The sequence below is a fragment of the Cynara cardunculus genome (genome assembly GCF_001531365.2).
Source record: "Cynara cardunculus var. scolymus isolate 2C chromosome LG 7, CcrdV1, whole genome shotgun sequence".
Lineage (NCBI taxonomy): Eukaryota > Viridiplantae > Streptophyta > Magnoliopsida > Asterales > Asteraceae > Cynara > Cynara cardunculus.
The window spans coordinates 1,978,092-2,000,828 of NC_037534.1; the positions used below are offsets into that span (position 1 = coordinate 1,978,092).

Consider the following 22,737-nt stretch of genomic DNA (forward strand, 5'->3'; position numbering starts at 1 on the left):
CGACGGGTGGTGACAACAACAAGTTAAAAAACCTGCGGTTAGTATTTTTGAGGTTAAAAAGACAAGAATACCCCTGAGAAATGTCACAGCCCTGTCACCGAGAAATAACCCCATCTCATTGTCGATACATCGAATCTGCTCTTGGCCTATAAAGCAACCACCATCCAAACCCTCCAAAATTTCAGATCGTCGCCGGAGATTTGATTTTGAATATCTCTCTCTCTCTTTATCTTTCTCTCCCTTCCTTCAATCAGGACGGCTGATTCCGTTTTGACCTCAAGATTTTGCTCGAAAATGGCTTTGTCCAGCTGTGCTTCTAGGGTTTCCCTTCCTTTTGAATGCCGTTCAGATCCCGATTTCTCCGGCGGAATTCCACGACGTGACGGTGGACGGTTCTTTTGCAAGCTAGGTGGAGTATCCGGTAATGGAACGATCGGTATGTCTTTGATTCTGAGGTTTCCTCCAAACTTTGTTAGACAGCTCAGCAACAAGGCTCGGAGGAACTGTAGCAACATCGGGGTTGCTCAAATTGTTGCTGCTTCTTGGTCTAACAACCAGCCTATTTCTTCGGCGGCGGCGGGGGGTAAGGCCGTTGACGCCGCCGCCTCCTCCTCCGCCGTCTCCGCCCCGATCGTTGCGGGTGAAGATGTTGTTAATAATAATGATAAGGATTTAGGTTCGAGTAATGGTAGCCCTCTTGTACAGTTTGAGGCTTTGGAGAATGTTCATAAGCCCTCATTTTTGAAATCCGATGGCAGCGTTGCAATTCATGCTGGTATGATCTATCATTTCCCTCCACAAATTTCATTTTTGTAGAATTAAAATACGATACTGTGTTCATTGATATGTAGTGGATGTGTTGCATAGATTGTGAATTTATGATCATTAATTATGAATTTTGTTTGTTTGCGAACATTCATTTGCTCAAATTCCGGGAGAACGTGTAACATTTGCTCTTTATTGCAACATTTATTTCCAAATTTTCAATTGTAATCTTCTTAACCTAATTCGTTTATAAGATTTGGTGTTCATCAAATTGATGAAAAATGGGTTTCTATTTGCTATTAGTAAGAACAATTTGATGATGGTTTTGCTAGGTGAAAGATTGGGTCGCGGCATTGTTACTGATGCAATAACTACCCCAGTGGTCAATACATCTGCCTATTTCTTCAAGAAAACTGGCGAACTCATTGATTTCAAGGTATAATTCATGTTTTCTGGAATCAATCCACCTTTCAAGAACCCTTTTTGCTCAACCCTCGATCTTATATATTATATGCTAGTGGTGTTCATCCAAACCGCACACCCCCACACTGCACCACATCTTACCGCAAAGCTTGGTTTAGAACTTCCGTGGTGCTGTTTGCATTTTTACCAAACTGCGGTTCCATCTGCACCTCACATTATATATATACACTATATATTATATATAAGAATTTGGCTAGTTTATGTAATACTTTTAGTTTTCTTAGACTATTTTAATTTTATGTAATATGTATTTGGGAATTGGATGCATTTCAACTTTTTATTTGTTTGGACTACAATCACGTTATTGTTGATTCTATAATAAAGTTTTAATCTTATAATTATTGGATTGTTCGTGTAAAGTGCGTTAGGTAGAAACTGCATAAATCGCACTGCATTTTGTGGTGTGGTTTTTTTGCGGGTTGACCCCAAACCGCACCGCAAACACCCCTAAATTTTACGATGGTTCATAACTACTTAAGTTTAGATTATTCCTTGTATATGTTGAATTAGCTAGATAATAGAGATCATTTTGTTAATGTAATCTTTCGAATCTTGGATCTTGAAACAGGAAAAACGACACACTAGCTTTGAGTATGGGCGTTATGGGAATCCTACGACTGTGGTTGCGGAGGAAAAGATAAGGTAATGCTGTTTATTTTTGGGTTTGTTTTCCGTTTTACTTGTTCTATGATGAAACTTAATGCCATCATGAGAAAAGTCTTGACTCGGTTAAGGCTTGTGGCTTATGAAAATAGTGCGCTTGAGGGAGCCGAATCAACCTTGCTACTGGCTTCTGGAATGTGTGCTAGCACTGTCATGATGTTGGCACTGGTTCCAGCCGGCGGCCACATAATCACGACCACCGATTGCTACAGGAAAACTAGGATTTTCATTGAGACGGTTCTTCCCAAGATGGGGATCACGGTATGGGTTTTGACTTTTGATCCATGTATCTTATTATAAATTTATAATACATGTCACATAAGTATTTTGAGAAAATGAGTACCATGTGAACCCGTATGTATGTATATATGCGTTGGTGCATATACACTATCAAAATATGTATTCGTCAATTAGTGTATATATCAATGTAGAGGGAGGTATAAAGGGAAAACCCCCAAAAAATGAAAAACGGAGGAACACCTTGGTAACATGGTGTTCCGTAGTTTACCTCGGTTTTTCATTTTTTTGTGATTTTTCCGCGAACCTTACCCTATATATATGTATATATGCGTTGATGCATATATACTATCAAAATATTTATCAATTAGTATATTTCTCAATATATATAGTTATATATATGCATTGGTGCATAATCTAATTGATTTTCATATTATGCATCAATAGATAAACTGGTTCTCACGGTTTTTAGAATATTTATGGTTCTCACTTGATCTTCCGGATGTCAATAGTTTGCATACAAACATTAACAGGATTGTTTCTTGTGTATATGAATATTTTGATGTTTCAAACATTGTGCATCTTATGAACGCTCTTTTTGTCGCAATTTACAGGCTACAGTCATTGATCCTGCAGATATTGCCGGCCTTGAAGCTGCACTAGATAACCACAAAGTGAGTAGTACAAAACTACAAATTCAAACCCAACTTTATTGCTTAGATCGACTCTATTTGTTTCTGAAAAGGTTAGTTTTGTTTCATCAATGGACTTAAATGGAATTAATGTAGATGTATTTTTCCGCAGGTTAGTCTATTCTTCACAGAGTCGCCAACCAACCCGTTTCTAAGATGTGTTGACATTGAGTTAGTTTCAAAACTTTGCCGTGCTAAAGGAGCCATTGTTTGCATTGATGGAACATTTGCTACACCTCTCAACCAGAAGGCTCTTGCCCTTGGTGCTGACATTGTTCTGCACTCTGCAACAAAATATATTGGTGGTCACAATGATGTAAACACAAATCTTTTAGCTAATTTACTTTACTATGTATTAAGAACAATCTATTCGAAATGAACCGTATTGAAATTAAGACCAAACAAGCCTGATATAGCTCACCTGGAGGGGGGGTCCGGGGGGGGGGGGGGGGGGGGAGATGTATCCGAACCTGGCCTCTATCCTCTACCCTAAAGAGTAGAGCAGATGTTTTTGAGATGCCCTTTGCTAGTGAGAAGTGTGCGGAAGTGAAAAAAGTTAAAATAACAGATAAGGTAAGACTTGAAAACGTAGATATGAGTAAGCAATAGTAATGCTAAGATTTGAATCAGTATCTGAGCCTAGTATATCCTACCTGGAGGTGGGGTTGGGGGGTTAAGATGTATGCATATCTGACCTCTACCCTATTGAGTAGAGTGGTTGTTTGCAAGAAGATCCATGGCTATTGAGAAGTGTGTGAAAGTGAAAAACAGATAAACTAAGATTTGGGAGCTAGATATGAGTAAGCATTAGCAAGGCTAAGGGCTTTTTGGTTGGTTTTCCATTAAGTTCTGTATGGATAAAGCTGTCTGTATAGATTGAAATGGTAGGTTTTTGTTTGGGGGTTTTTTTCATAGATGGAAGGAGGGTGTTCTATTAATTGGGAGGGGCAGGTTTGGTAAAAACTTGTCTTTCTGCATAAAGCTTCCCCCTAGAAGCTTACTGAATAAACTGTTTTCTATATCATTAAGCCACTAACTGAATAAGGTGTGAGTCTCATTATGCTCATTAAGCTGCTAACAGACAGGCCCTAAGATTTGAACCAAGATTGAACTTTGTGACTTTATTTTTCAGGTCCTTGCTGGTTGCGTTAGCGGTTCTACTGAAATAATTTCTCAAATCCGTAACTTGCATCATGTTTTAGGTGGTGCTCTCAATCCTGTAAGTATCTTATCGGTTCTCATAACGTTGTTTAACATCCTCATCCTTTTTAGACTTATTGACATACTACAATATCTTCTGGATTCCTATAAACGAGTTCTTCAAACTACTTAACGTAGAGGGTTTCTTGATATCTATTTTTTTAATCTCAGAACGCTGCGTATCTAATCATTCGAGGCATGAAAACGCTGCATCTTCGTATACAGCAGCAGAATTCCACCGCGCAGAGGATGGCCGAAGTTTTAGAGGCACATCCTAAGGTGAGTTTAAGTTGTGCCATAACAGAGAAATATCTTAAATAACATGTGAATACTGAAAGATTTATGCTAAATTCACAGGTGAAGCATGTCTATTATCCTGGCTTGCAAAGCCATCCCGAGCATCATATAGCAAAGAAGCAAATGCTCGGTTTTGGTGGTGTTGTCAGTTTTGAGGTCCGCTCTAACTCTCTGCTCCTTTTTAGCTTCCTCCACTCTGCTACTTACAGTCCGTCACATCGGCTAGAATTGCCTATTTCTTCTTGATGTATGTTGGAACCGGCTCGTTTGGAGAGTATCGAGGTTTCGCATGTTCTCACACGAAAGTTCATGTTTTGTGTTTGTTTTAGGTGGATGGAGACATAACAACCACCATTAAATTTGTCGATGGCCTAAAGATCCCGTATATTGCTCCGTCTTTTGGTGGCTGTGAAAGCATTGTGGATCAGCCAGCTATTATGTCTTACTGGTAAGTTTACGTGTCCATCATGGGTGCTTGCTCATAAGTTCATGTAGCATAATCAGTTTCGGGGTAGTATAGTTGCACAAACAGGTGAGAGTTTGAGTCTAAGCAGCCGCAATCAGAGTTACAATTCCTTTGGGGATTGGGCTTGGGCACTAAACTCTTTGCACTGTAAATCTGTAATAACCCATGGACAATTCAGGATCCGTTTGTTAGCAGCTTAATGAGACTCACAGCTTATTCGGTCAGCTACCTGTTTGGTAGTGGCTTAATCAGTAAGCTTTTAGAAGGGAGCGTTATACAAAAAGCCAAGTTTTTTCTAAACCTGTCCCTCCCAATTAAAAAAACATACTCCTTCCATCTATGAAAAAACCTTTCCCAAACAAAAACCTTTCCAATCTTTACACACAAATTAATCCATACAAACAACTTTATCAATAGAGGGCTTAATGAAAAGCCAACCAAACAGCCCCTTAGTGAAATTACGAAATACCCATCAATCTAATGCCATCAAAACAAATGTGAAGGGTGTATTTGTAAAAATAACACATTTTCTTCCCTTTCAGTAGAAAACCTTCTTCCTTTACTCTCCTTTTCTTCCCTACTTGAAGAACATACTGTTAAGCTGACCCGCCACCTAGTGAGCCACTATGCTTTTCACATGATGCTCTTGGGGGAAGTGTTGACCTGCTGGGCTCGGGGGTTGGTGGTTACAAACGCATAAACGGTGCATCATATTGGACTTGTTTGAATCAAACAGGGATCTTAGTCAATCGGAGAGGGCCAAATACGGGATAATGGACAACCTGGTTCGATTCAGCTTTGGAGTTGAAGACTTCGAGGACCTGAAGGCGGACGTCCTGCAGGCTTTGGAGGCGATATAGACGTGGTTCACCTGCGTGATTGTTGGTTTTTCGCATTTTCAGAGTCTTTTTTTTTGTTTTGAAATGTTGGTCTTCAAACTTTGATGAATGATTGTTTGTTTGTTGTAGTTGAACGCTCTTTTGAGTGCCTCCTATTGCCCACTTCACTTAGGTAGATCCAGGAATGTACTTTGTTTTCACATTGTAAGAAGGTGCTTCAAGCAATGGTTTTTTTTCAATATCTTCAATCCCTTTTCTTTTGAGTCAATTATACAAATTAAACAAATACTATATATATATATATATATATATCTATATCTATGACAATGGGGGCGTTGCTAGTGCCAAGCCCCCTCCAACACCCAACTATCAACCAAAAAACCCATCAAACATACTCTCTCTCTTATGGGACGTTGTTAGGGTATAATATATATTATTCTTATTTTATGATAAAGTATGACTTCAGACAACCAAGCCTCCTCTGTATAAAATTTCTAGCTCTGCCCCTAATTATATACAAACAAAAGAAATCCAGTATATCTTACTGTCTAAAAATGAGATGTATTCGGTCTTGTCTTTTATACCAAATGGTAAAATAATTGTATATAAACAAAAACAATCCAATATATCTTATTGTATGGAAATAAGATCCATCCAGCCTTTGTCTTTTACACCAAAAGGAAAAATCATCGTATATAAACTAAAGGAATCCAGTATATCTTATTCTCTAGAAATAAGATGTATGTAGACTTGTCTTATATACCAAAAGGTAAAACAAATGTATACAAACTAAACAAATCAGATATATATCTTACTGTCTTGAAATGAGATGTATACAGACTTGTCTTTTATAACAAAAGGTAAAGAGATTATATACAAACTAAAGACATCTTACTTTAAATTGGAATTAAAAAAGAATTCTTTACATTTTAACCTAGGATAGGATTCATGTAAAACCAATCTGTTCTTATGAAACCATAAAATAATATAAAACTTTCACAGGAAAACAGTTGTTATAGAAATACTATATTGTGAAGGGTTACCTTCACAATACTATGAAAGGGTTTCAGACCGTGCTAATTGTTGTAACCTATAACTATATTTAAAATAAAAGTTTTTTAACTACAAGCTTATATTTAAAATAAAAGTTTTTAAACTACAAGGTTAATATCTAATTAGTTTAAATTTTAACTCTAAATATCAAAAGTACCTGAAAATCTATTGTTATAATTTAAGTAGGAATAAAAATTTTGGTGCAAAATGTTAAAGGTATGAAAGGGAAAAGACAAAAGAAAAAGGACAAAAAATGGGTGTCGATTCGAATAAACTATGTGCTCTTCTTATCCTTGAATTCAGAACAAAAGAATATTCTCATTCCTATTCCGATTTCAATCCTGTATCCATCTTCATCTTCATCTTCATCTTCTAGCTCCATCTCTGTAATCAGTGATGAAATTTGGTAAAGAATTCGGGATCCATCTCGAACAAACCCTACCGGAATGGAAGGACAAGTATCTGTGTTACAAACCCCTTAAAAAACTCCTTAAACACCTTCCTAATCACACCGCCGATGACGTCGACGATCATCCTCAACCTGTTAACTCCCATCGCAATCTTCCACATCACTTGGACGATCTCCAGCAGTGGTTTGTTAGGATTCTCAATGAAGAACTCGATAAATTCAACGATTTTTATGTTGATAGAGAGGAAGAATTCGTCATCCGATTTCAGGTTTTTTTTTTGTTTTGTTTTTGTTTTTCGTATCTGAATTCGTGTTTGTTAATTGTTACTATCTGAATTATGATATTTGGGTTGATGAGTTGTTACTAGGCTTTGATTTTTTGATGTGAATTCGTAGTTATCTTAGAAATTGAAATTTCCATCCGTTTGAATTGGGATCTAGTTCCTTCATTTCAGATTATGGCGATTGGTCCCTTTCTTTCAATGTTATTAGATGAACTAAACTAGAATTCAACATCATAATGATCTTCATGAAGGATGTGTTGAGACGAGTATGGTTTTATTCATGGAATATGTAAAATTTTGGGTAGGAGTTTGTGATTCTACACTTTCACCGTTTTAATTCAGATATATTGAATTATGAGAGAGGAAGGCTAGGCACTGGTTTTGTGTTTGGAGGATGAATGTTAAATCTGTGTTCTTCTTGCATTGAAATCTTAAAAGTTAATTTGAGAAGCTTGAGGGATATGGATTCCGGAATGTAAATTGGACTACAACTTTGCAAATTTGAATTTAGAGATCACGTCTACCCTAGAAACAAGTCACAATGTCGATACCAAACCAGTGTCGCCAAAAAAAATCCACAATTAAAACGCAACGAAACAGATCACAAATGATATAAAGGGTCATGATAAACAAAATAGAATGCAATCTAAACAACACAAACATATAATGTGGTTCCACACCCTTATGATCGTGTACATCCACACACGAAGCTGGGATGATGTAAATTATCTGAATAAGTAGAAGTTACAATGGCATGCTTACCGATCGTTTCATAAAAACGAATGATAGTCAAAACAACCTACCACTTCAAATTTGGAGAGGAGAATAAACCAAAATGTATCCAAAGTATATATGTTTATGGTTTGCCAAACCAAACCAAACGAGCCCAGTAAGAAGTGGGGTCTTTGGGGGAGGGGTGCTAAGATGTACGCAAACTTGACTTGTGATACTAGAAAGCGATAAAGAAAAATATACCAAATCTTGAGAAACTAGATATCAATAGGTAACAATAATGTAAATAGCAGCAAGTACATGAAAAACATAACCAAGGAGTGGAAACTACACATCCCTAGTCTAACTTAGGGCTCTAGTAACCTAACAACAACTCACTAACCTTTCCCCTGCCATCTACCTCTCCAGCTCCCTTCCTCCCGACGAGATCCCCACCCTTAGTTTGTTACTCTAGTCTTGCGTCTTCAAGAACTCTTATCAGAGGTCATGTCCTCAGAAATGCCTAAATCCGAGGTATATATGTTTGTTCAGACCAAAATGGTCCCTAAAATCTCGATTTATCTCATCTACGGTGTGAACGTGGCTTCTGGCCGACTTGCCCATAGGCGACTTCTGGTCGCCTACAAGTACTCCGCCAAAATGCCCATAGGCAACCAGACTTCAAAGTCGTATAGAACAACGAACGCATTAAGCCTAGTCGATTGCAACTTGCCTGAATGTTGCAACTTCTGTAGCAAGAGTCACCCAACTACGCCGACTTGTAAGCGACTTCCCAAGTCTCTTACAAGTTGCGTGCAGCTTGTCGAGTGAGTACCACAAAATTCAACTATCTGTTAACTCCCAGGCCTAGATCCTGTAAGAAAAGAGTTTCAGCAGTTCGGATGTCAGTTATATGTCTTCTCCATTTTGTTTTCAGTTTTCTTTATACAAATGGAGCCTGGTTTTTCGTGATGCAACTGACGAGTTACAAGAGTCCTAATCATGACTTTTGATGGTAGACAAATAGCTGAACGATGAAAACATTACTTGTTTGATATTTTCATTCCTTGCAACCATTATCGTGCTCGATATAATGCATATAAAGCATGGTTAGCTTGTGTATCGAGATTCCTACTTATGCAACATGCATTGTGACGAGTTGCTACCTGGCTATGACACCTTTTATCTTTTGTGTAAAACCTGTATCAGTATGCAAACAGCGGACTTGGGGTTCCAATCTTTTTGGAGGCCCATGTACACAAGTACCAAGACTATTGATCAAAGGGACGAGTAATAACTAAAACAAAATCTAGAAGCTCATACCATATATTATAGGGAAAATTATATGAAAATGCTCAGTACTTTGATCCAATTCTTATTTATAAGACTGAGGTCAAACTGTGTATAATTGGGTAATTGCTAAAACATGTATAATTGGGTGTTGTGTATGTCACATGGGAACACCCTCGGACATGACCATGCTAACCACAAACACAAAAGGGTTAAAAGGGGGCGGTTTGGAGTTATAGGCACCCATAAATGAGGAAGGGTGCAGTAAGTACTGAAATGGTTATGGGGTGGTTACAGCGATCAAGAAATTAAAGTGGTTCTTAAATCTGTGGATTGATGCTTTTGGTTATCCCTTTTATTGATATAGGAAGTTAGAAGACTAGAAACAGTTGTTCACTTTGCTGAAGGAAATGTCTTGATGAGAATAATTTTGTGTAACGAATGGCCATTGGCCCAATCATACCTAGTAACCCAACCTTCTTGGAGATCAAGGGTGTTCAAGCCTCACCAAAGGTGGTGAATGAGGAGCGTGTGTGAGTTTTGCCTTATCAATATTATATACTTAAAAAACATGGATAAAAGGGATACCCAAATGGCATTCCTTTTGAGTTCCATATCGTGTCTACTGTATGAAAAAGTACTCCCTATGTCCCAAAATAAACGTCCACAACGAAAAAGTCACATAGAATGTGTAATTATTACACTTTTTAATTAAATAAATGACAATTGTACGAGAATTTCTCCCTCTCATAATGAAGGGTAGAATTTGAATTTGGAAAGTAGACACAACACTTATTTTGAGACAAACTAAAGTAGAAATGTGGACACTTATTTTGGGACGGAGGAATAGAAGATAAAAGGATTTCACAAGATAATAGAATGAGAAATTCTTGGTTTCACACATGGGGGCTATCTGGTGCAACCCTTTTCTCACAAGTTTTTGAGTCGGAAATTACATTTTTTTTTGTGGACGAGTTTCTAGTTTGTTGTTTTTTGACATAGTACGTATTAGGGAAATTGACTGACATAGTTTCTAGTTTCTACTTTGATATTTTTGAACCATAATGTTGATAATGCGGCTTTTCTTCAGACTTCCGACTTCATTCTTGTTCTGTGTAATTAAAAGGAAAATATCAATCAATTTCATTTTTTAGCTACTTTTCAGAGCCTCTTCCTAAAATAGGCATCTGTGTAAAGACTGATTTCTGGAAAGAAGAAAAAAGAAAACGAAATCCTTACGCAAAAAGTTGAATCCTTGCACGTATGCGTAAGGTTATGCATATGCACAAGGATTCTTACGCAAAAATTTGAATCCTTGAAAAATGCGCAAGACATTAGCGTAAACTCCAGCTAAAGTGAGAATTTAATTGAAAAAGTGGCGAAGTTGGTTGGGGAGATTGGCCATCTGGTCTGCATCTTGCATCTCCTCACCGGTTTTACTTGGCAATTTAATCAGGAATTAAAACAAAGAATCGAGCGAGTAAAAGATAAAAGCTGCAAAGATGGAGTGTTCACATCAGAAAGTGAATTTAGCGAGGAGATGATGGCAATACGTAAAGACTTTGTCACCATTCATGGCGAAATGGTGCTTCTCAAAAACTACAGCTCCTTAAACTTTGCAGGTACGATCGCTTGCTTACCAATTTTATTTTCCTCATATATCTGATCTGGAATTTTTAAGGGACTTCCCACGATTTATATGGAGATGTCTGATTGCTTCACGAAACTGTTAACGTTCTTAAGGATTAGAGGGATGCAACTGCTAGCGTAAGGGGCTGTTTGGTTGGTTTTCCATTAAGTCCTGTATGGATAAAGCTGTCTGTGTGGATTAATCTGTCTCTATAGAGTGAAAGATTTTTGTTTGGGAGGGTTTTTCCATAGACGGAGTGATCATGTTTTTTAATTGAGAAGGGCAGGTTTGGAAAAAACTTGGCTTTCTGCATAAAGCTACCCCTAGAAGCTTACTGAATAAGCCACTTTCTGTATCATAAAACCACTAGCAATCAACTAGTTTTTACCAAACATGACTAGTTTATCAGTTCACTTATCAGCTACTTAGAACTCCATCTGTCCTAGAATAAGTGTCCATATTTCTATTTTAGTTTGTCCAGGATACGTGTCTACTTTCAAAACTAAGTGTCTACTTTTTAATTCTATCCTTACTTATGAGATAGAGAAATTTATTACTCCGTCTATTACTAAGGGTATAATTGTCATTAGTTAATTATAAAGTCAAATACTTATACGTTCATAAAATCCTGTGCCTTTGTTGTCGTAGACATTTAGTTGGGAGTTGAGGGAGCAGTTCATTGACAGATAGCTAGTTTTTCAGCTAACAGCTAGTTTATTAGCAGATAGCTAGTTTTTCAGCTACCAGCTAGTTTGCCAAACATAGCCTAAATAGAAACATATAGGCTGCTTGCTGCCCGTTTTGCATTGTTGGTAACCTTTCTATTTCTTCTCGATTTTTAGGTATCATTAAAATATTGAAAAAGTACGACAAAAGAACGGGCGGATTACTACGTGTACATTTCACACAACTCGCCCTTCGTCAGCCTTTCTTCACCACGGAACCGCTCACGAGGTTGGTGCACGAGTGTGAGGAAAATCTCGAACTCCTCTTCCCTTTAGTAGCGGAAGTAGTCGAATCTACTAGCGGAATGTATCCCGCGACCGCCAATACAACCACCGTGCCATTGTCGTTTGCGGAGGGAACTTCCGATGTTTATAGGCGGACAGTCGATGCTATTAGAACCATAAAGGGTCTAAAAAAGGAAAGCTCGACCTCAAATCCGTTATCGTTTGCATCTATTTTTGGAACCCAGGATACCGATACTGGCGCCATAACTGCCGAGGATTCACCATCGGACTCATCAACTTCCTCACAATACGAAAACGATCACGATGAATCACGGCCCACCGAGTAACGGATTTTTTTTGGTTTGATGACTATCGAGTAGGAATAAGAATGATAACATTTCGATCGTTTCGATATTTTGGTATTGTAAGCTCTTTTTTTGTTTTCAAGTGTTCGAATGTTGGTTGTTTCGGCTTTTTTCCCTTTTTAAGGTCACATGGTTTAATCATTTGAGAACTCCAGAATTTGTGAGATCCGTGACAACTTTTATCTTAAGGTTTTGTTTCACATGATCTTTTTGCATCTAAGTATAGTATTTAATGTATTGATTAACATATATTTATTTCATATGTATTCGGTTCACAATGTGAAACTTTTTGACATTTTTTGTAACATATATTTGTTTCATATTTATTCGGTTTACAATGTGAAACTTTTTTACGAGTACTTTTTGTTTCACAAACATACGAAAAAGTTTTACATTGTGAACCGAGTTCATGTGAAACATATATATTTTACTCATGATATTAAATTCTAGCTATAGATGAAAAAATAATTATATGAAATGACACATGATCTATTGGTTTTCATAGATATCGCAAATTAAAGAGTTCTCAGAAGAAGGTTCTCTAAAGGTCATATATTTAAATATAACCGTTTTTTAGGGGCCGTTTACCAAACACTTACCCGGTAAGCGTTTACTGACAAAATTCAACACTATCACTTACTTACCAAGTAAGATTTTAGTTCACAAATCGGCATCATATGCAACAATTTACCCCTACTCCATTCAACTTTTATGTGGAGCAGACAATAATAAAGTGAAACAGTCTTGTTCCACTCCTACTCCATTCAATTACAAAGAATGTAATTCAATTACATTCCAAATCCTACAAATCAAACACACCGGAAATTTCAAATCGTTCCATAAAATCAAAATCCCATTAAAAACATCACGTCAAACCAAACAAGCGTTCTTTGATTAAGGGGCTGTTTGGTTGATTTTTCATTAAGTTCTGTATGAACTAATATATCTGTATAAGTTAGGAAGATTTTTGTTTGAGAGAAAAGAAAGGATCATAATTTTTAATTTGAAGAGACAGGTTTGGAAAAAACTTGATTTTATATATAAAACTCCTTTTATCTATGAAAAAACATTCCTAACAAAATCTTTTCCCAATCTATACAGACAGATTAATTCATACAGACAAATTTATCCATAAATAAAAAACCAACCAAACATCCCTTTAGTAATATATCCAAAAAATCAGGGGCAAAATGTCAAAAAAGATAACTTCAGGGGCGGGAATAAAAATACGATATAAAACGACGCATTGTGATGGTTCAGTTGGTGCATTGTTGTATCAATGGAAGCAACAAGTCAACAACTGATCTTTCCGTCCCTCGATACCAAATCTAGGGTTCTTCCTTCACCCCCAAAATCACGAAAAACAACAATGTGGAGATCGAGAAACATAGTAACGATTGGCATGAGATAATTGGATTAGTTTCGACATCATTAGTGAAATGGATTTTGGATTCCGCATAAAAACAGGAGCAACAATATGGATTGATGGTGGACATCAATGGCAATTCGAAGAGGAATGACTCATGATAATATGCCACTCCAGAAAGTAAGAATTCATCTTCCTTCTATATTACTGTTTGTGCTTAGATCTGATTGATATTTGATATATTGAAGCTGATTTTGAAATTCAACTTATTACGTTCTGAAATTGAAATGATAATTTGCATGGCTGTGTTCGTTCAAAAATTCCTATTCTGTAGGGTTTCTAGAAAAGCTATTCAGAAATCAATATGTAATTCTCTTATACGCATGGATTGTTTTTCATTTTTGTAAATAGAAACTCGGTATTAACAAACTTCTAATTCTCTACCATTCTTCTCCGAAAACAAATTATAGATTCTTGTCTCCGTCCTCGTGGCTAAACGGTAGTGGAACTGATTTAACAGCTCGAAATTTACCAACGTTGTTCAAATGTTCATTCTCCAACCTGAATTATTTACGAAAAGGTTAGATTATGACTTCCTGATATTGGTTGCAGGTATTCACCATCAGGATTGAAATTTGAGTTATACCTGAAAAAATTCCATATGCCACGACGAATGATCTCCAAACATGCAACAATTGTAACTACGGCCTTTCGATGGAGAAAAGGGGTATCGTAAACATCCAGTACACTTTGCATCCAGGCAAGTCTCAGTATCACATTTAATATCTGCGAGTTAGCTAATATAAATTAATATCTGATAGTTTCTAAGAGGATTTGGATTTCAAATGGGGCAAATACCATGGTGTATTCAATGAAATGACCAAGTTTCCTAGTATTTGCACAAATGACAAGTACTTTCGCCAAACAATTCCTCCAACGTTGGGGAAAATACGTGTGGGACCCACATGTAAATAAAAGTAGGTAATTCTTCATGTTTTCCTCCAATGCCAACACTTGAGAAACGCATGGAGAATTACCTACTTTTTAGTAAGTAGACGTGGGACCCACATGTAATCTAATTCTCCATGCATTCCTTCAATTCCAAGACCGGAGGAATGCATGGGACATTGGAGGAATGCATGGAGAATTACCTAATTTTTATGACATGTGGGTCCCATACATATTTTCATCAACATTGGAGGAATTCTTTGTCGAAAGTAGAGGTCATTTGTGCAAATAAGTGGTCATTTCTTTAAATACACTATGGTCTTTTGGTCACTTGTGCTATATTTTCCCCTTGTTTGTGGCCATCAAATAGATAAAAAAAAGATCGGCAAATTACCATTGCTACAAAATAGATAGATCTGTTAGGCAAAATGAGCTTATCTCTTAGCCATGGATTCTCAGAATTCCTACATAGCAGACCCCAATCCTTTACCAGATCCCAGTAGGTACTAAAAATTGTTGCAATAACTGAGCTGGTTGCAGATATGATTTTGATGGTCACTCCTGCGTCAAGAGGATCAAGTGTCCTTGCAACAACAGCAACAATGGTAGAGAAGTATTTGAGCCCATTCAGAGCTTGTGTCGAATCTTGCCCTTCAAACAAGCGTCGTAGGCACTATACAATCATACAAACCATAATTAAGAACATGCATGATGCATCTTTGTGGGAAACTTACATAAATAGCCAAAGTTGATAGGTGGTTTCACTTTTTAACCCGATTTGCTAAAAAGTGAATTTGGGTCAGAAAATGGCTAAAAAGTGAAACCCGATTTGCTGATTGGCTATTTTTGTCAATTTCCCCTTATTAAATGCAATCATTGGTGGTCACTCTGTAAAACTTGATGGAGCATGAGTAGATCGTGTACCTGTAGGAGGCGAATCCAATATGGCACAACGGCGATGACTATGGAAATATTACGATATATTGTGCTTCTGCCGTCTTCGCAAGTACCTGCATCCCTATTCTTGAAATCTCCCCAACCATAATAGCATACATAGAATTCCAAGTTCCTCAATAACTGAACCTGAAACCATAGAAAGTCAACCTTGAGGGCCAACACAACAACAAATAAAAGCTACATTTAGGGACTCCTCCCCATGGATCGCCGGCTAAAGTCTCTTTAGGACCACTGTGGATTTTCTTGGCTGTTATTTTTAGGGCCAGTTGGGATTAGTCAAGGCGTGTGCAATCTGTCCCGGACACCCACGTTACCCAAAAAAAAAAAAAATACCATAGAAAGTCCAACAAAGTTTAGCTCCTTAATTGTAATATTGTTATTATTGTTTTCCTGTTCTTTATGAATCTTACCTGACTAGTTAACTGATCACCCAAGAAGAAATCAGGGAGAGTAACAATATAAAGAGGAGCACAAATGCAGTGCCATAAACAGACCAAGAGGAAATATCGGTTTGAGCGATAGAAGATGTTAAACGGACATAATGTTATCAAAACCACAACCTGCAAAACAGAATTTACAATGAATTTGAAACACACATAAATAAGTAGTAGGTGGGGGTGTTCTACACGATGAATAGTGCTTAAAGAATATGTCTTTCAGACACAGCATCTAGTGCCCATCTCTGAACACATGGAGGGTTATTTAGCTAAATGACCTCCTGACAAGTGCATTTTAAATCCATGATATTCTGGCACGTTTGTAGGCATTCTTGTGTATGGAAGAGGCATTCTTGTTAGCAGCTTAATGAGCTTAATGAGACTCACAGCTTATTCGCTCAGCTATACATGACTGTTTGGTAGCGGCTTAATGATATAAAAAGTGGCTTATTCAGTAAGCTTCCAAGAGAGCTTTATGTAGAAAGCCAAGTTTTTTCCAAACTAGCCCCCGTCAATTAAAAAACAAGCTCCTTTCATCTATGAAAAAGCCCTCCCAAACAAAAACATTTCCTATCTATACAGACAGATTAAAACATAGACAACTTTATCCATATAGGACTTAATGGAAAACCAACCAAACAACCCCTTAGTTAGGCAGTGACATTCTCAAACCTGTCAGAAGGTCATGGATTTATAAAAAAAAACTCTGCTTATTCATCATAGGCATAACTGCCCCCACATACTTTGAAAGAAATTTATGAGGGCAAAAGAGGAAATTCTTACAATGAGTAAACCGAGAGGGAGTAATTCAGTTATAGCTTTGTAACCTTTAGTCTTTGGATCAATGTCCATTTCAAGGTTTGACAATATAGCTGCAAGAGTGAGTACTAACAGACCAGAACCGAGGAGTAGGACTTCTCTAAAACCCAATTCTGTACCCGCCTTGAATCCAAATATGAACGAGTAATTGACTCGATAACGTGTCCAATAGTATAAATTCCCAGCGTACATCAGTATATGTAACACGATAAATCCAAACAGACTGTACAGTGGAAAGATGGTATTCATGTATGCATCTCGACCTTCACTCTTGAGAAGAACTCCCGCATGTAAACTTGCAATGATTGCCACCACAAGTGCTAACGAGCATCCTATCGAGCAACCTGCATTAGAGAAAATACTCTGTAACATCCCAGGCTAACCGTACGAGATATTGTCCATTTTGTTCACACACCTGGACTCACGGTTTTAAAATGTGTCTGATAGAGGAGGTGTCCAGTTCCTTATAAGGCAACTTCCGTTCCCCTCTCCAACCAACGTGGGATCTTACAATCCACCCACCTTGGGACCCTAGCGTTCTTGGGGACACACTAGTTCTGTTCTAGTCCGGTTCCCGCCTTTGATACCATCTATAGCATCCCAGGCTAACCGTAGCAGATGTTGTTCGCTTTGTCCATAAACCTTGACTCACGGTTTTAAAACGCGTTTGATAGAGGAGGTGTCCAGTTTCTTGTAAGGCAACTTTCGTTCTCCTCCCCAATCAATGTGGGATCTTATGCTCCTGCTCAAGTGATTTTTAAATCCATGACTTTCTGAAGGATTTTAGGTCTTCTTGTGTGTTGAAGAGGCAATCTCAAAACTATGGGAAGGTCATGGATTTAAAAAGAACCTACTAGAAGAAGGTCATTTTAAGTTTATAATCAAAGGACCCCATGATGCTCATAACTTACCCACAAAAAATGTTACACCATGCTTATCTCTTTTAGCTTTTGGCCTCAAGGAGTTCATTCCTTGATGGCGATTCCCGTTACAGAAATGCTTTACAAATGCAGCTTCGACTCTCTCTATGAGTTTAGAGACCTGAAGGAATTCTTGGTCAAATGTTGAACATAGCATTATCTGATTTAGGGTTGAGTTCACGTGAGACCAACTTGTTTTCGTAAGACCATAAAATAACACTGAAACTTCACAGCAAAACATTGTAAATGAATGAAAAACATCTAACCTTCACAGCAAAAACATTGTGAAGGTTTATCTTCACTTACTTTCGCAATGTTCTGCTGTGAAGGTTCAGTGTTATTTATGTGGTCTCATGGGCCTCACAAAAACAGTTGGTCTCACATGATCTCAAGTCATCTGATTTATAAACATCATATGGTTATATACCTCATTAGATTCACTCAAATAAGATTCTTCAACCATCTGTAAGTAAGCATGCGATGCGTTTCTTGACGTGATCTGCACCAACAATTACGGTCAGCATTCAAATGCCCATATACACATATGATCAAATCAAATAATTTCTGACCTTATCATACTTCTTCATTATCTTGGAGAAGGCCAGTTGATTCAGAAATCTGGTTTGCAAACCAAGATACAACTCAGTTTTGTTTGTCGTAGCCAATAAAACCAAACAAACTAAGTATATGCTATTTAGAAGTAGGGTCCGAGGGTGGGATGTATGCAAACTTATTTTCTACCCAAATGGAAGAGCGGTTATTTCTGTTTGTAGCAAGTAACTCTGAACATGCCCAATAGGTCCTACTCAGAAGTAGGGCCTAAGGTGGGATGTATGTAGACCTATCCTACACCCAAATAGTAGAGTGGTTGTTCTTCGTTATCTTTTTTTGAAGGGCGTCCTGGTCCTGGCAAATTGTGACTGCAAGACATATAAACTCTGTGGCCATAATTGTTGTGTACATCTAAAATCGAACCCTGGACAGATGGGATATTCCACCACATCCCCAGGACCTAAATGACTACGCCACAACCCTTGTAGTTCTGTTTATAGTTGATCATTATGTCAAATAGAAAGGCTTAGTGCTTACGCATAGCTACTCAGAAGCCGAAGCTTTTGGTGGAACTCAATAAAAGCTTTCTTCAATTTTTCTTGTGCATCTCTGAGTTCTTTTTTGTTGAAATGCAAGTCGGATCTCGTACTATTGAAAACACTTCTCATGGTGGATCGCGGGGTTTCTGGGGTGGCGTTGATCTTTATGTGATTCAAAACTTCTAAAGACGCCAATTTGTAGTCCTTGCCACCGTTCAATCTCTTTTTTTCGGGTTCTTTTTCATTTCCATGATTACTCATCTCGACTTCATGAATAGCCTCCAATGGAGATGAACCTTCAATTTGGCAAAAATTAGTTAATATTTCACAATTATTATTGTTTTTGTGAGATATCCGGAACCTCTAAGATCACTCTCCAACAAAACGTGACAGAGAACGGGGTTCCAACTGTTAAAGGGTCCCAAACGGCTAGACTTGGATCATTTTTCTTCTCAATATATGTTGGAACCACCATCTCTCCTTGGGGCTTTTTGGAGAGTAATCTAATGAGCTTCTATATTCTCACATGGAGAGTACTCTAATAGGGTTTCACTTTTTAGCCGATCCTTACACATATGCGTAAGGATTGGTTTTCAGCCACTTTCCACTTTTTTTTGCCGAGAACTTTCTGTGTTGGGATTTTACTGGAGTATCGAGTCCAGAATCTGCTTTGATACCATGTCAGATGCGAGAAAATTGTTACCCGAAAATGATTCATGTCTAGTCGATTTGGGATATATATATATATATATATATATATATATATATATATATATATATATATATATATAATGTTCTTAATTAACTACCTGTGTTTCTTTGATTGATGAATGGAGATACAGAAGCTGGATCATTATTGGTCATTGGTGAAACAACAGCAGCAGCAGCAGGATCATTGACTTTAATTCGAAGAGCAATCAAAGCATCCATTTGTATATTCAACTCCTCCGCCTGCTGCACCACCTCCTCCACCTTCCCCCTATAAAACTGAATCACTTTATTGAACTCAAAATCAAGTCTTTTAAAGAACACTAGCTCAAACTCGCCGCCTTCCTCCGCCGACCGGAGAAATATCGTCTGGTAACTCCGGCAATCTTCCCCTTGTTCTTCATCTGATTTCTGCATTGCATTCACCAGAATCACTTCATCTTCATTATCCTCTTTCGGACTCGTGTTCCCATAACGACCTGTTAATCCACTGAAAGCTCTAAAAAGAGATGCCCTTCTCTTCAAAGACGTCGCCTTCGCCGGTGGCGGTCGCAATGGGTACGCCGGCAATGATGATCTGGTCTGTCGTTGCCGGAAAATCAAGATTTCTTTTAATAAAGTCTTGAGGTAGTTGTAGTTCATATATGCTTCTTGCCATTCTGGCACCATTTGTGAAGCAAATTCCTTTCCAAACTTCATTCTTATTTTCCAAATCAAAATCAAAATCCAGCAAAATGGGAATTTATGGGGGAAAAGGGAAGTGGTGAATTAGGGTTTATATAAACATGAGATATGGACTTTGAAGAAACCAACCTGTCTACAGGTTTTTATGCGTGTTTTGCAGAATGAATCAACTGCAATTGGGTTTTTATTTTGGAATGAATCAACTCCTGTTTATTGTATTATTAAATTAGCAGTTGGTGATTTAATTCTGCTTAATATATCAACATTTTCTTATATGTGCTTCAATAATTAAAGGATATTTTGACTTTCTATGGTTAATGAGATCTTTAGAATAAAAAGTACATGCTTTGATGTGTTTTAATAATGCTTTGATTTAACAGGGGTCGTTTCTCAAATGTTTACCGAATAAATATTTACCGGTAAGAGTTATTACTATCATTTATCTATCTATCAAAATGGATTGATGAAAAACGCTTATAAGAGTCATTACTCCTCACTTATTAGGTACGACTCTCGTTCTTTGTCTTCCTTCTTACCGGGTAAGATTCTCGGTTTTTATCGTGTTTATCTGCAATGTTATTGAACTGATAAGTGCTTACCGAGATAACTGTTTAGTAAACGGCCTCTAAATACCTACATTATTATTTTAATTTATCCCAAAATAATTATACAGTTTCAAAATTCTCATTCTATCTTTGATTATGAGATAGTTTTTTTTATTTACCGTTAAGAATAAAAATATCATTTAGTTATTTAAGAAATATGATAATTGCAATTTACAAGTCCTAAAAATCTGTGTCATTTATGATTAAATAGCTTAAGATCTACGATTCTATTTTATTAACATACTTGATATTGGTCGGATTTTTTTTTCCAAACATACTATAAAAGATCAAAAAGGAAAGAGAATATCTTTCAAAAATATTATGAATGAAAAAATATGGTAGTGGTGGACTGATATGATATTAAGGGACCGTTTATTAAGTACTTATCTGGGTAAGTGTTTATCAGTAAAATTCAACATTATCACTTACTGAGTAAGATTTTAATTCATTAAAATTGTATCAAATGCAACAATTTATCCGGTAAGCGCTAACTATGGTAAGAGTCATTGATCTCACTTACCAAGTAAGACTCTTGGTACTTGTCTTTACTCTTAAGGGGTAAGATTCTTGGTAATTACTATATTCATCCAATAAAGTAATGTTACTTGATAAGCGCTTACTCGGGTAAGTGACTTCACTCTAAGACTCGACTTCTATTGTAGAATGTTATGACACGTTACGACATGTTATGGCACGTTACAACGCGTTATTTTGTAAGGTGTGAGGTTTTTAGTATATAACTTGAGGGATAAATGATAATTGTGTACAAGAATTAAATAAATATAAAAATGAAACTTAACAACTAAAAGTCTAATTGGGTAAATATTTACTCTCATTTCCATACATGTAGAGTCGAACACAAATTCTCTGAGAATTGAAGAAAATAGTGAGTTGAGATTAAGAGATTTAATCTTGATTTTGCATCATTGAAATCAGTTTTTATAAGATCTATATATTTGTTCTCAATTATTCTTATTTCGTTATTTATTTTATTACTTATATGAATTTAATTTGTTCTATGTTATTATTCAAAATACACACATATGTGTGTGTATATATATATATATGTGTGTGTGTGTGTGTATACAGGCGGGAGTTCAAACGGGAACCCCTCTGTTTTGTGAAAATGCAAGAACAGTTGTGGGTCTCATAACTTTTTTAACCCATTACATTAAATTATAATAAATAAAAATAAATTAATAATGACAGTAATGTAATTAGATATTATTATAATTTTCACCTTATTTCAATTAATTGTAGTTATTCCATAATTTTAGGTTGGAATCTAATCACGTGAGATTAATCTCGCGTCCCTATTGTTTTTTATATCTGGATATTCGATCATATGTGATATTTGTGTGATACAATATTGATTTCTCGAGTTTTCATTTTGTTAATTGAAAATGAACAAATCTAACATGTGATAATTATGTGATACACTTGAATATAATTAGGTTACTTTTTACACGAGTTTGCTATTGACGGTGCTAGCGAATATCGACAATAGCGAATGTGTTGTGATAAATATGTGATACTCAATTACTAGTGATATCAACTGTGATATCGATGATATCAAATGTGCTGTTGACTGTGATATCGAGAATATTGAATGTGATGTGATACACTGTTGTGCTATCGATCGTCTCCGCTATTCAATTACTCTATTGTGCTATCGAATGTTCTGTGATAGATATGTGATACAATAATCGAGTCCTGATCCATAATCATTTGCTAAATATGTGATACAATCTAAATCGATTATAGACAATCATCGACCCATAATCTAAGTATGATAAACATATGATACTTATCATGCTTCCCAATTCCACTGGCATAAAAGAGTCGTAGACAAGGCTCGTTCCGTACTT

At 36.8% G+C, this 22,737-nt stretch overlaps 3 protein-coding genes across 5 annotated transcripts; 2 read left to right on the forward strand and 1 right to left on the reverse strand.

Annotated features, from left to right (window-relative positions):
• The first annotated feature begins 205 nt into the window (after window positions 1-205).
• Window positions 206-5,890, forward strand: LOC112515298 (cystathionine gamma-synthase 1, chloroplastic). 3 transcript variants are annotated; one of them, XM_025122022.1, is made up of 12 exons: window positions 216-436; window positions 677-775; window positions 1,098-1,201; window positions 1,817-1,890; window positions 2,004-2,172; window positions 2,763-2,822; window positions 2,953-3,156; window positions 3,973-4,059; window positions 4,212-4,319; window positions 4,398-4,493; window positions 4,667-4,785; window positions 5,540-5,890. In XM_025122022.1, exons 1-12 carry the CDS (start codon window positions 295-297, stop codon window positions 5,661-5,663), a joined length of 1,386 nt encoding a protein of 461 aa, XP_024977790.1. In that variant the 5' UTR covers window positions 216-294; the 3' UTR covers window positions 5,664-5,890. The 3 variants fall into 3 exon arrangements, with proteins under 3 accessions (XP_024977788.1, XP_024977790.1, XP_024977791.1); XM_025122023.1 differs by having other exon boundaries at window positions 328-436; window positions 706-775; XM_025122020.1 differs by having other exon boundaries at window positions 206-775.
• A 1,107-nt stretch (window positions 5,891-6,997) lies between these two features.
• LOC112515395 (SPX domain-containing protein 4-like) lies at window positions 6,998-12,498 on the forward strand. Its single transcript, XM_025122189.1, has 3 exons — window positions 6,998-7,373; window positions 10,846-11,011; window positions 11,862-12,498. Exons 1-3 carry the CDS (start codon window positions 7,092-7,094, stop codon window positions 12,314-12,316), a joined length of 903 nt encoding a protein of 300 aa, XP_024977957.1. The 5' UTR covers window positions 6,998-7,091; the 3' UTR covers window positions 12,317-12,498.
• Window positions 12,499-14,055: 1,557 nt separating this feature from the next.
• LOC112515926 (phosphate transporter PHO1 homolog 3-like) lies at window positions 14,056-20,360 on the reverse strand. Its single transcript, XM_025122903.1, has 11 exons — window positions 19,682-20,360; window positions 18,871-19,168; window positions 18,351-18,399; window positions 18,209-18,280; window positions 17,773-17,902; window positions 16,826-17,205; window positions 16,016-16,165; window positions 15,573-15,731; window positions 15,043-15,321; window positions 14,347-14,486; window positions 14,056-14,261 (listed from the first exon to the last, which is right to left on the reverse strand). Exons 1-11 carry the CDS (start codon window positions 20,277-20,279, stop codon window positions 14,165-14,167), a joined length of 2,352 nt encoding a protein of 783 aa, XP_024978671.1. The 5' UTR covers window positions 20,280-20,360; the 3' UTR covers window positions 14,056-14,164.
• Window positions 20,361-22,737: the final 2,377 nt, after the last annotated feature.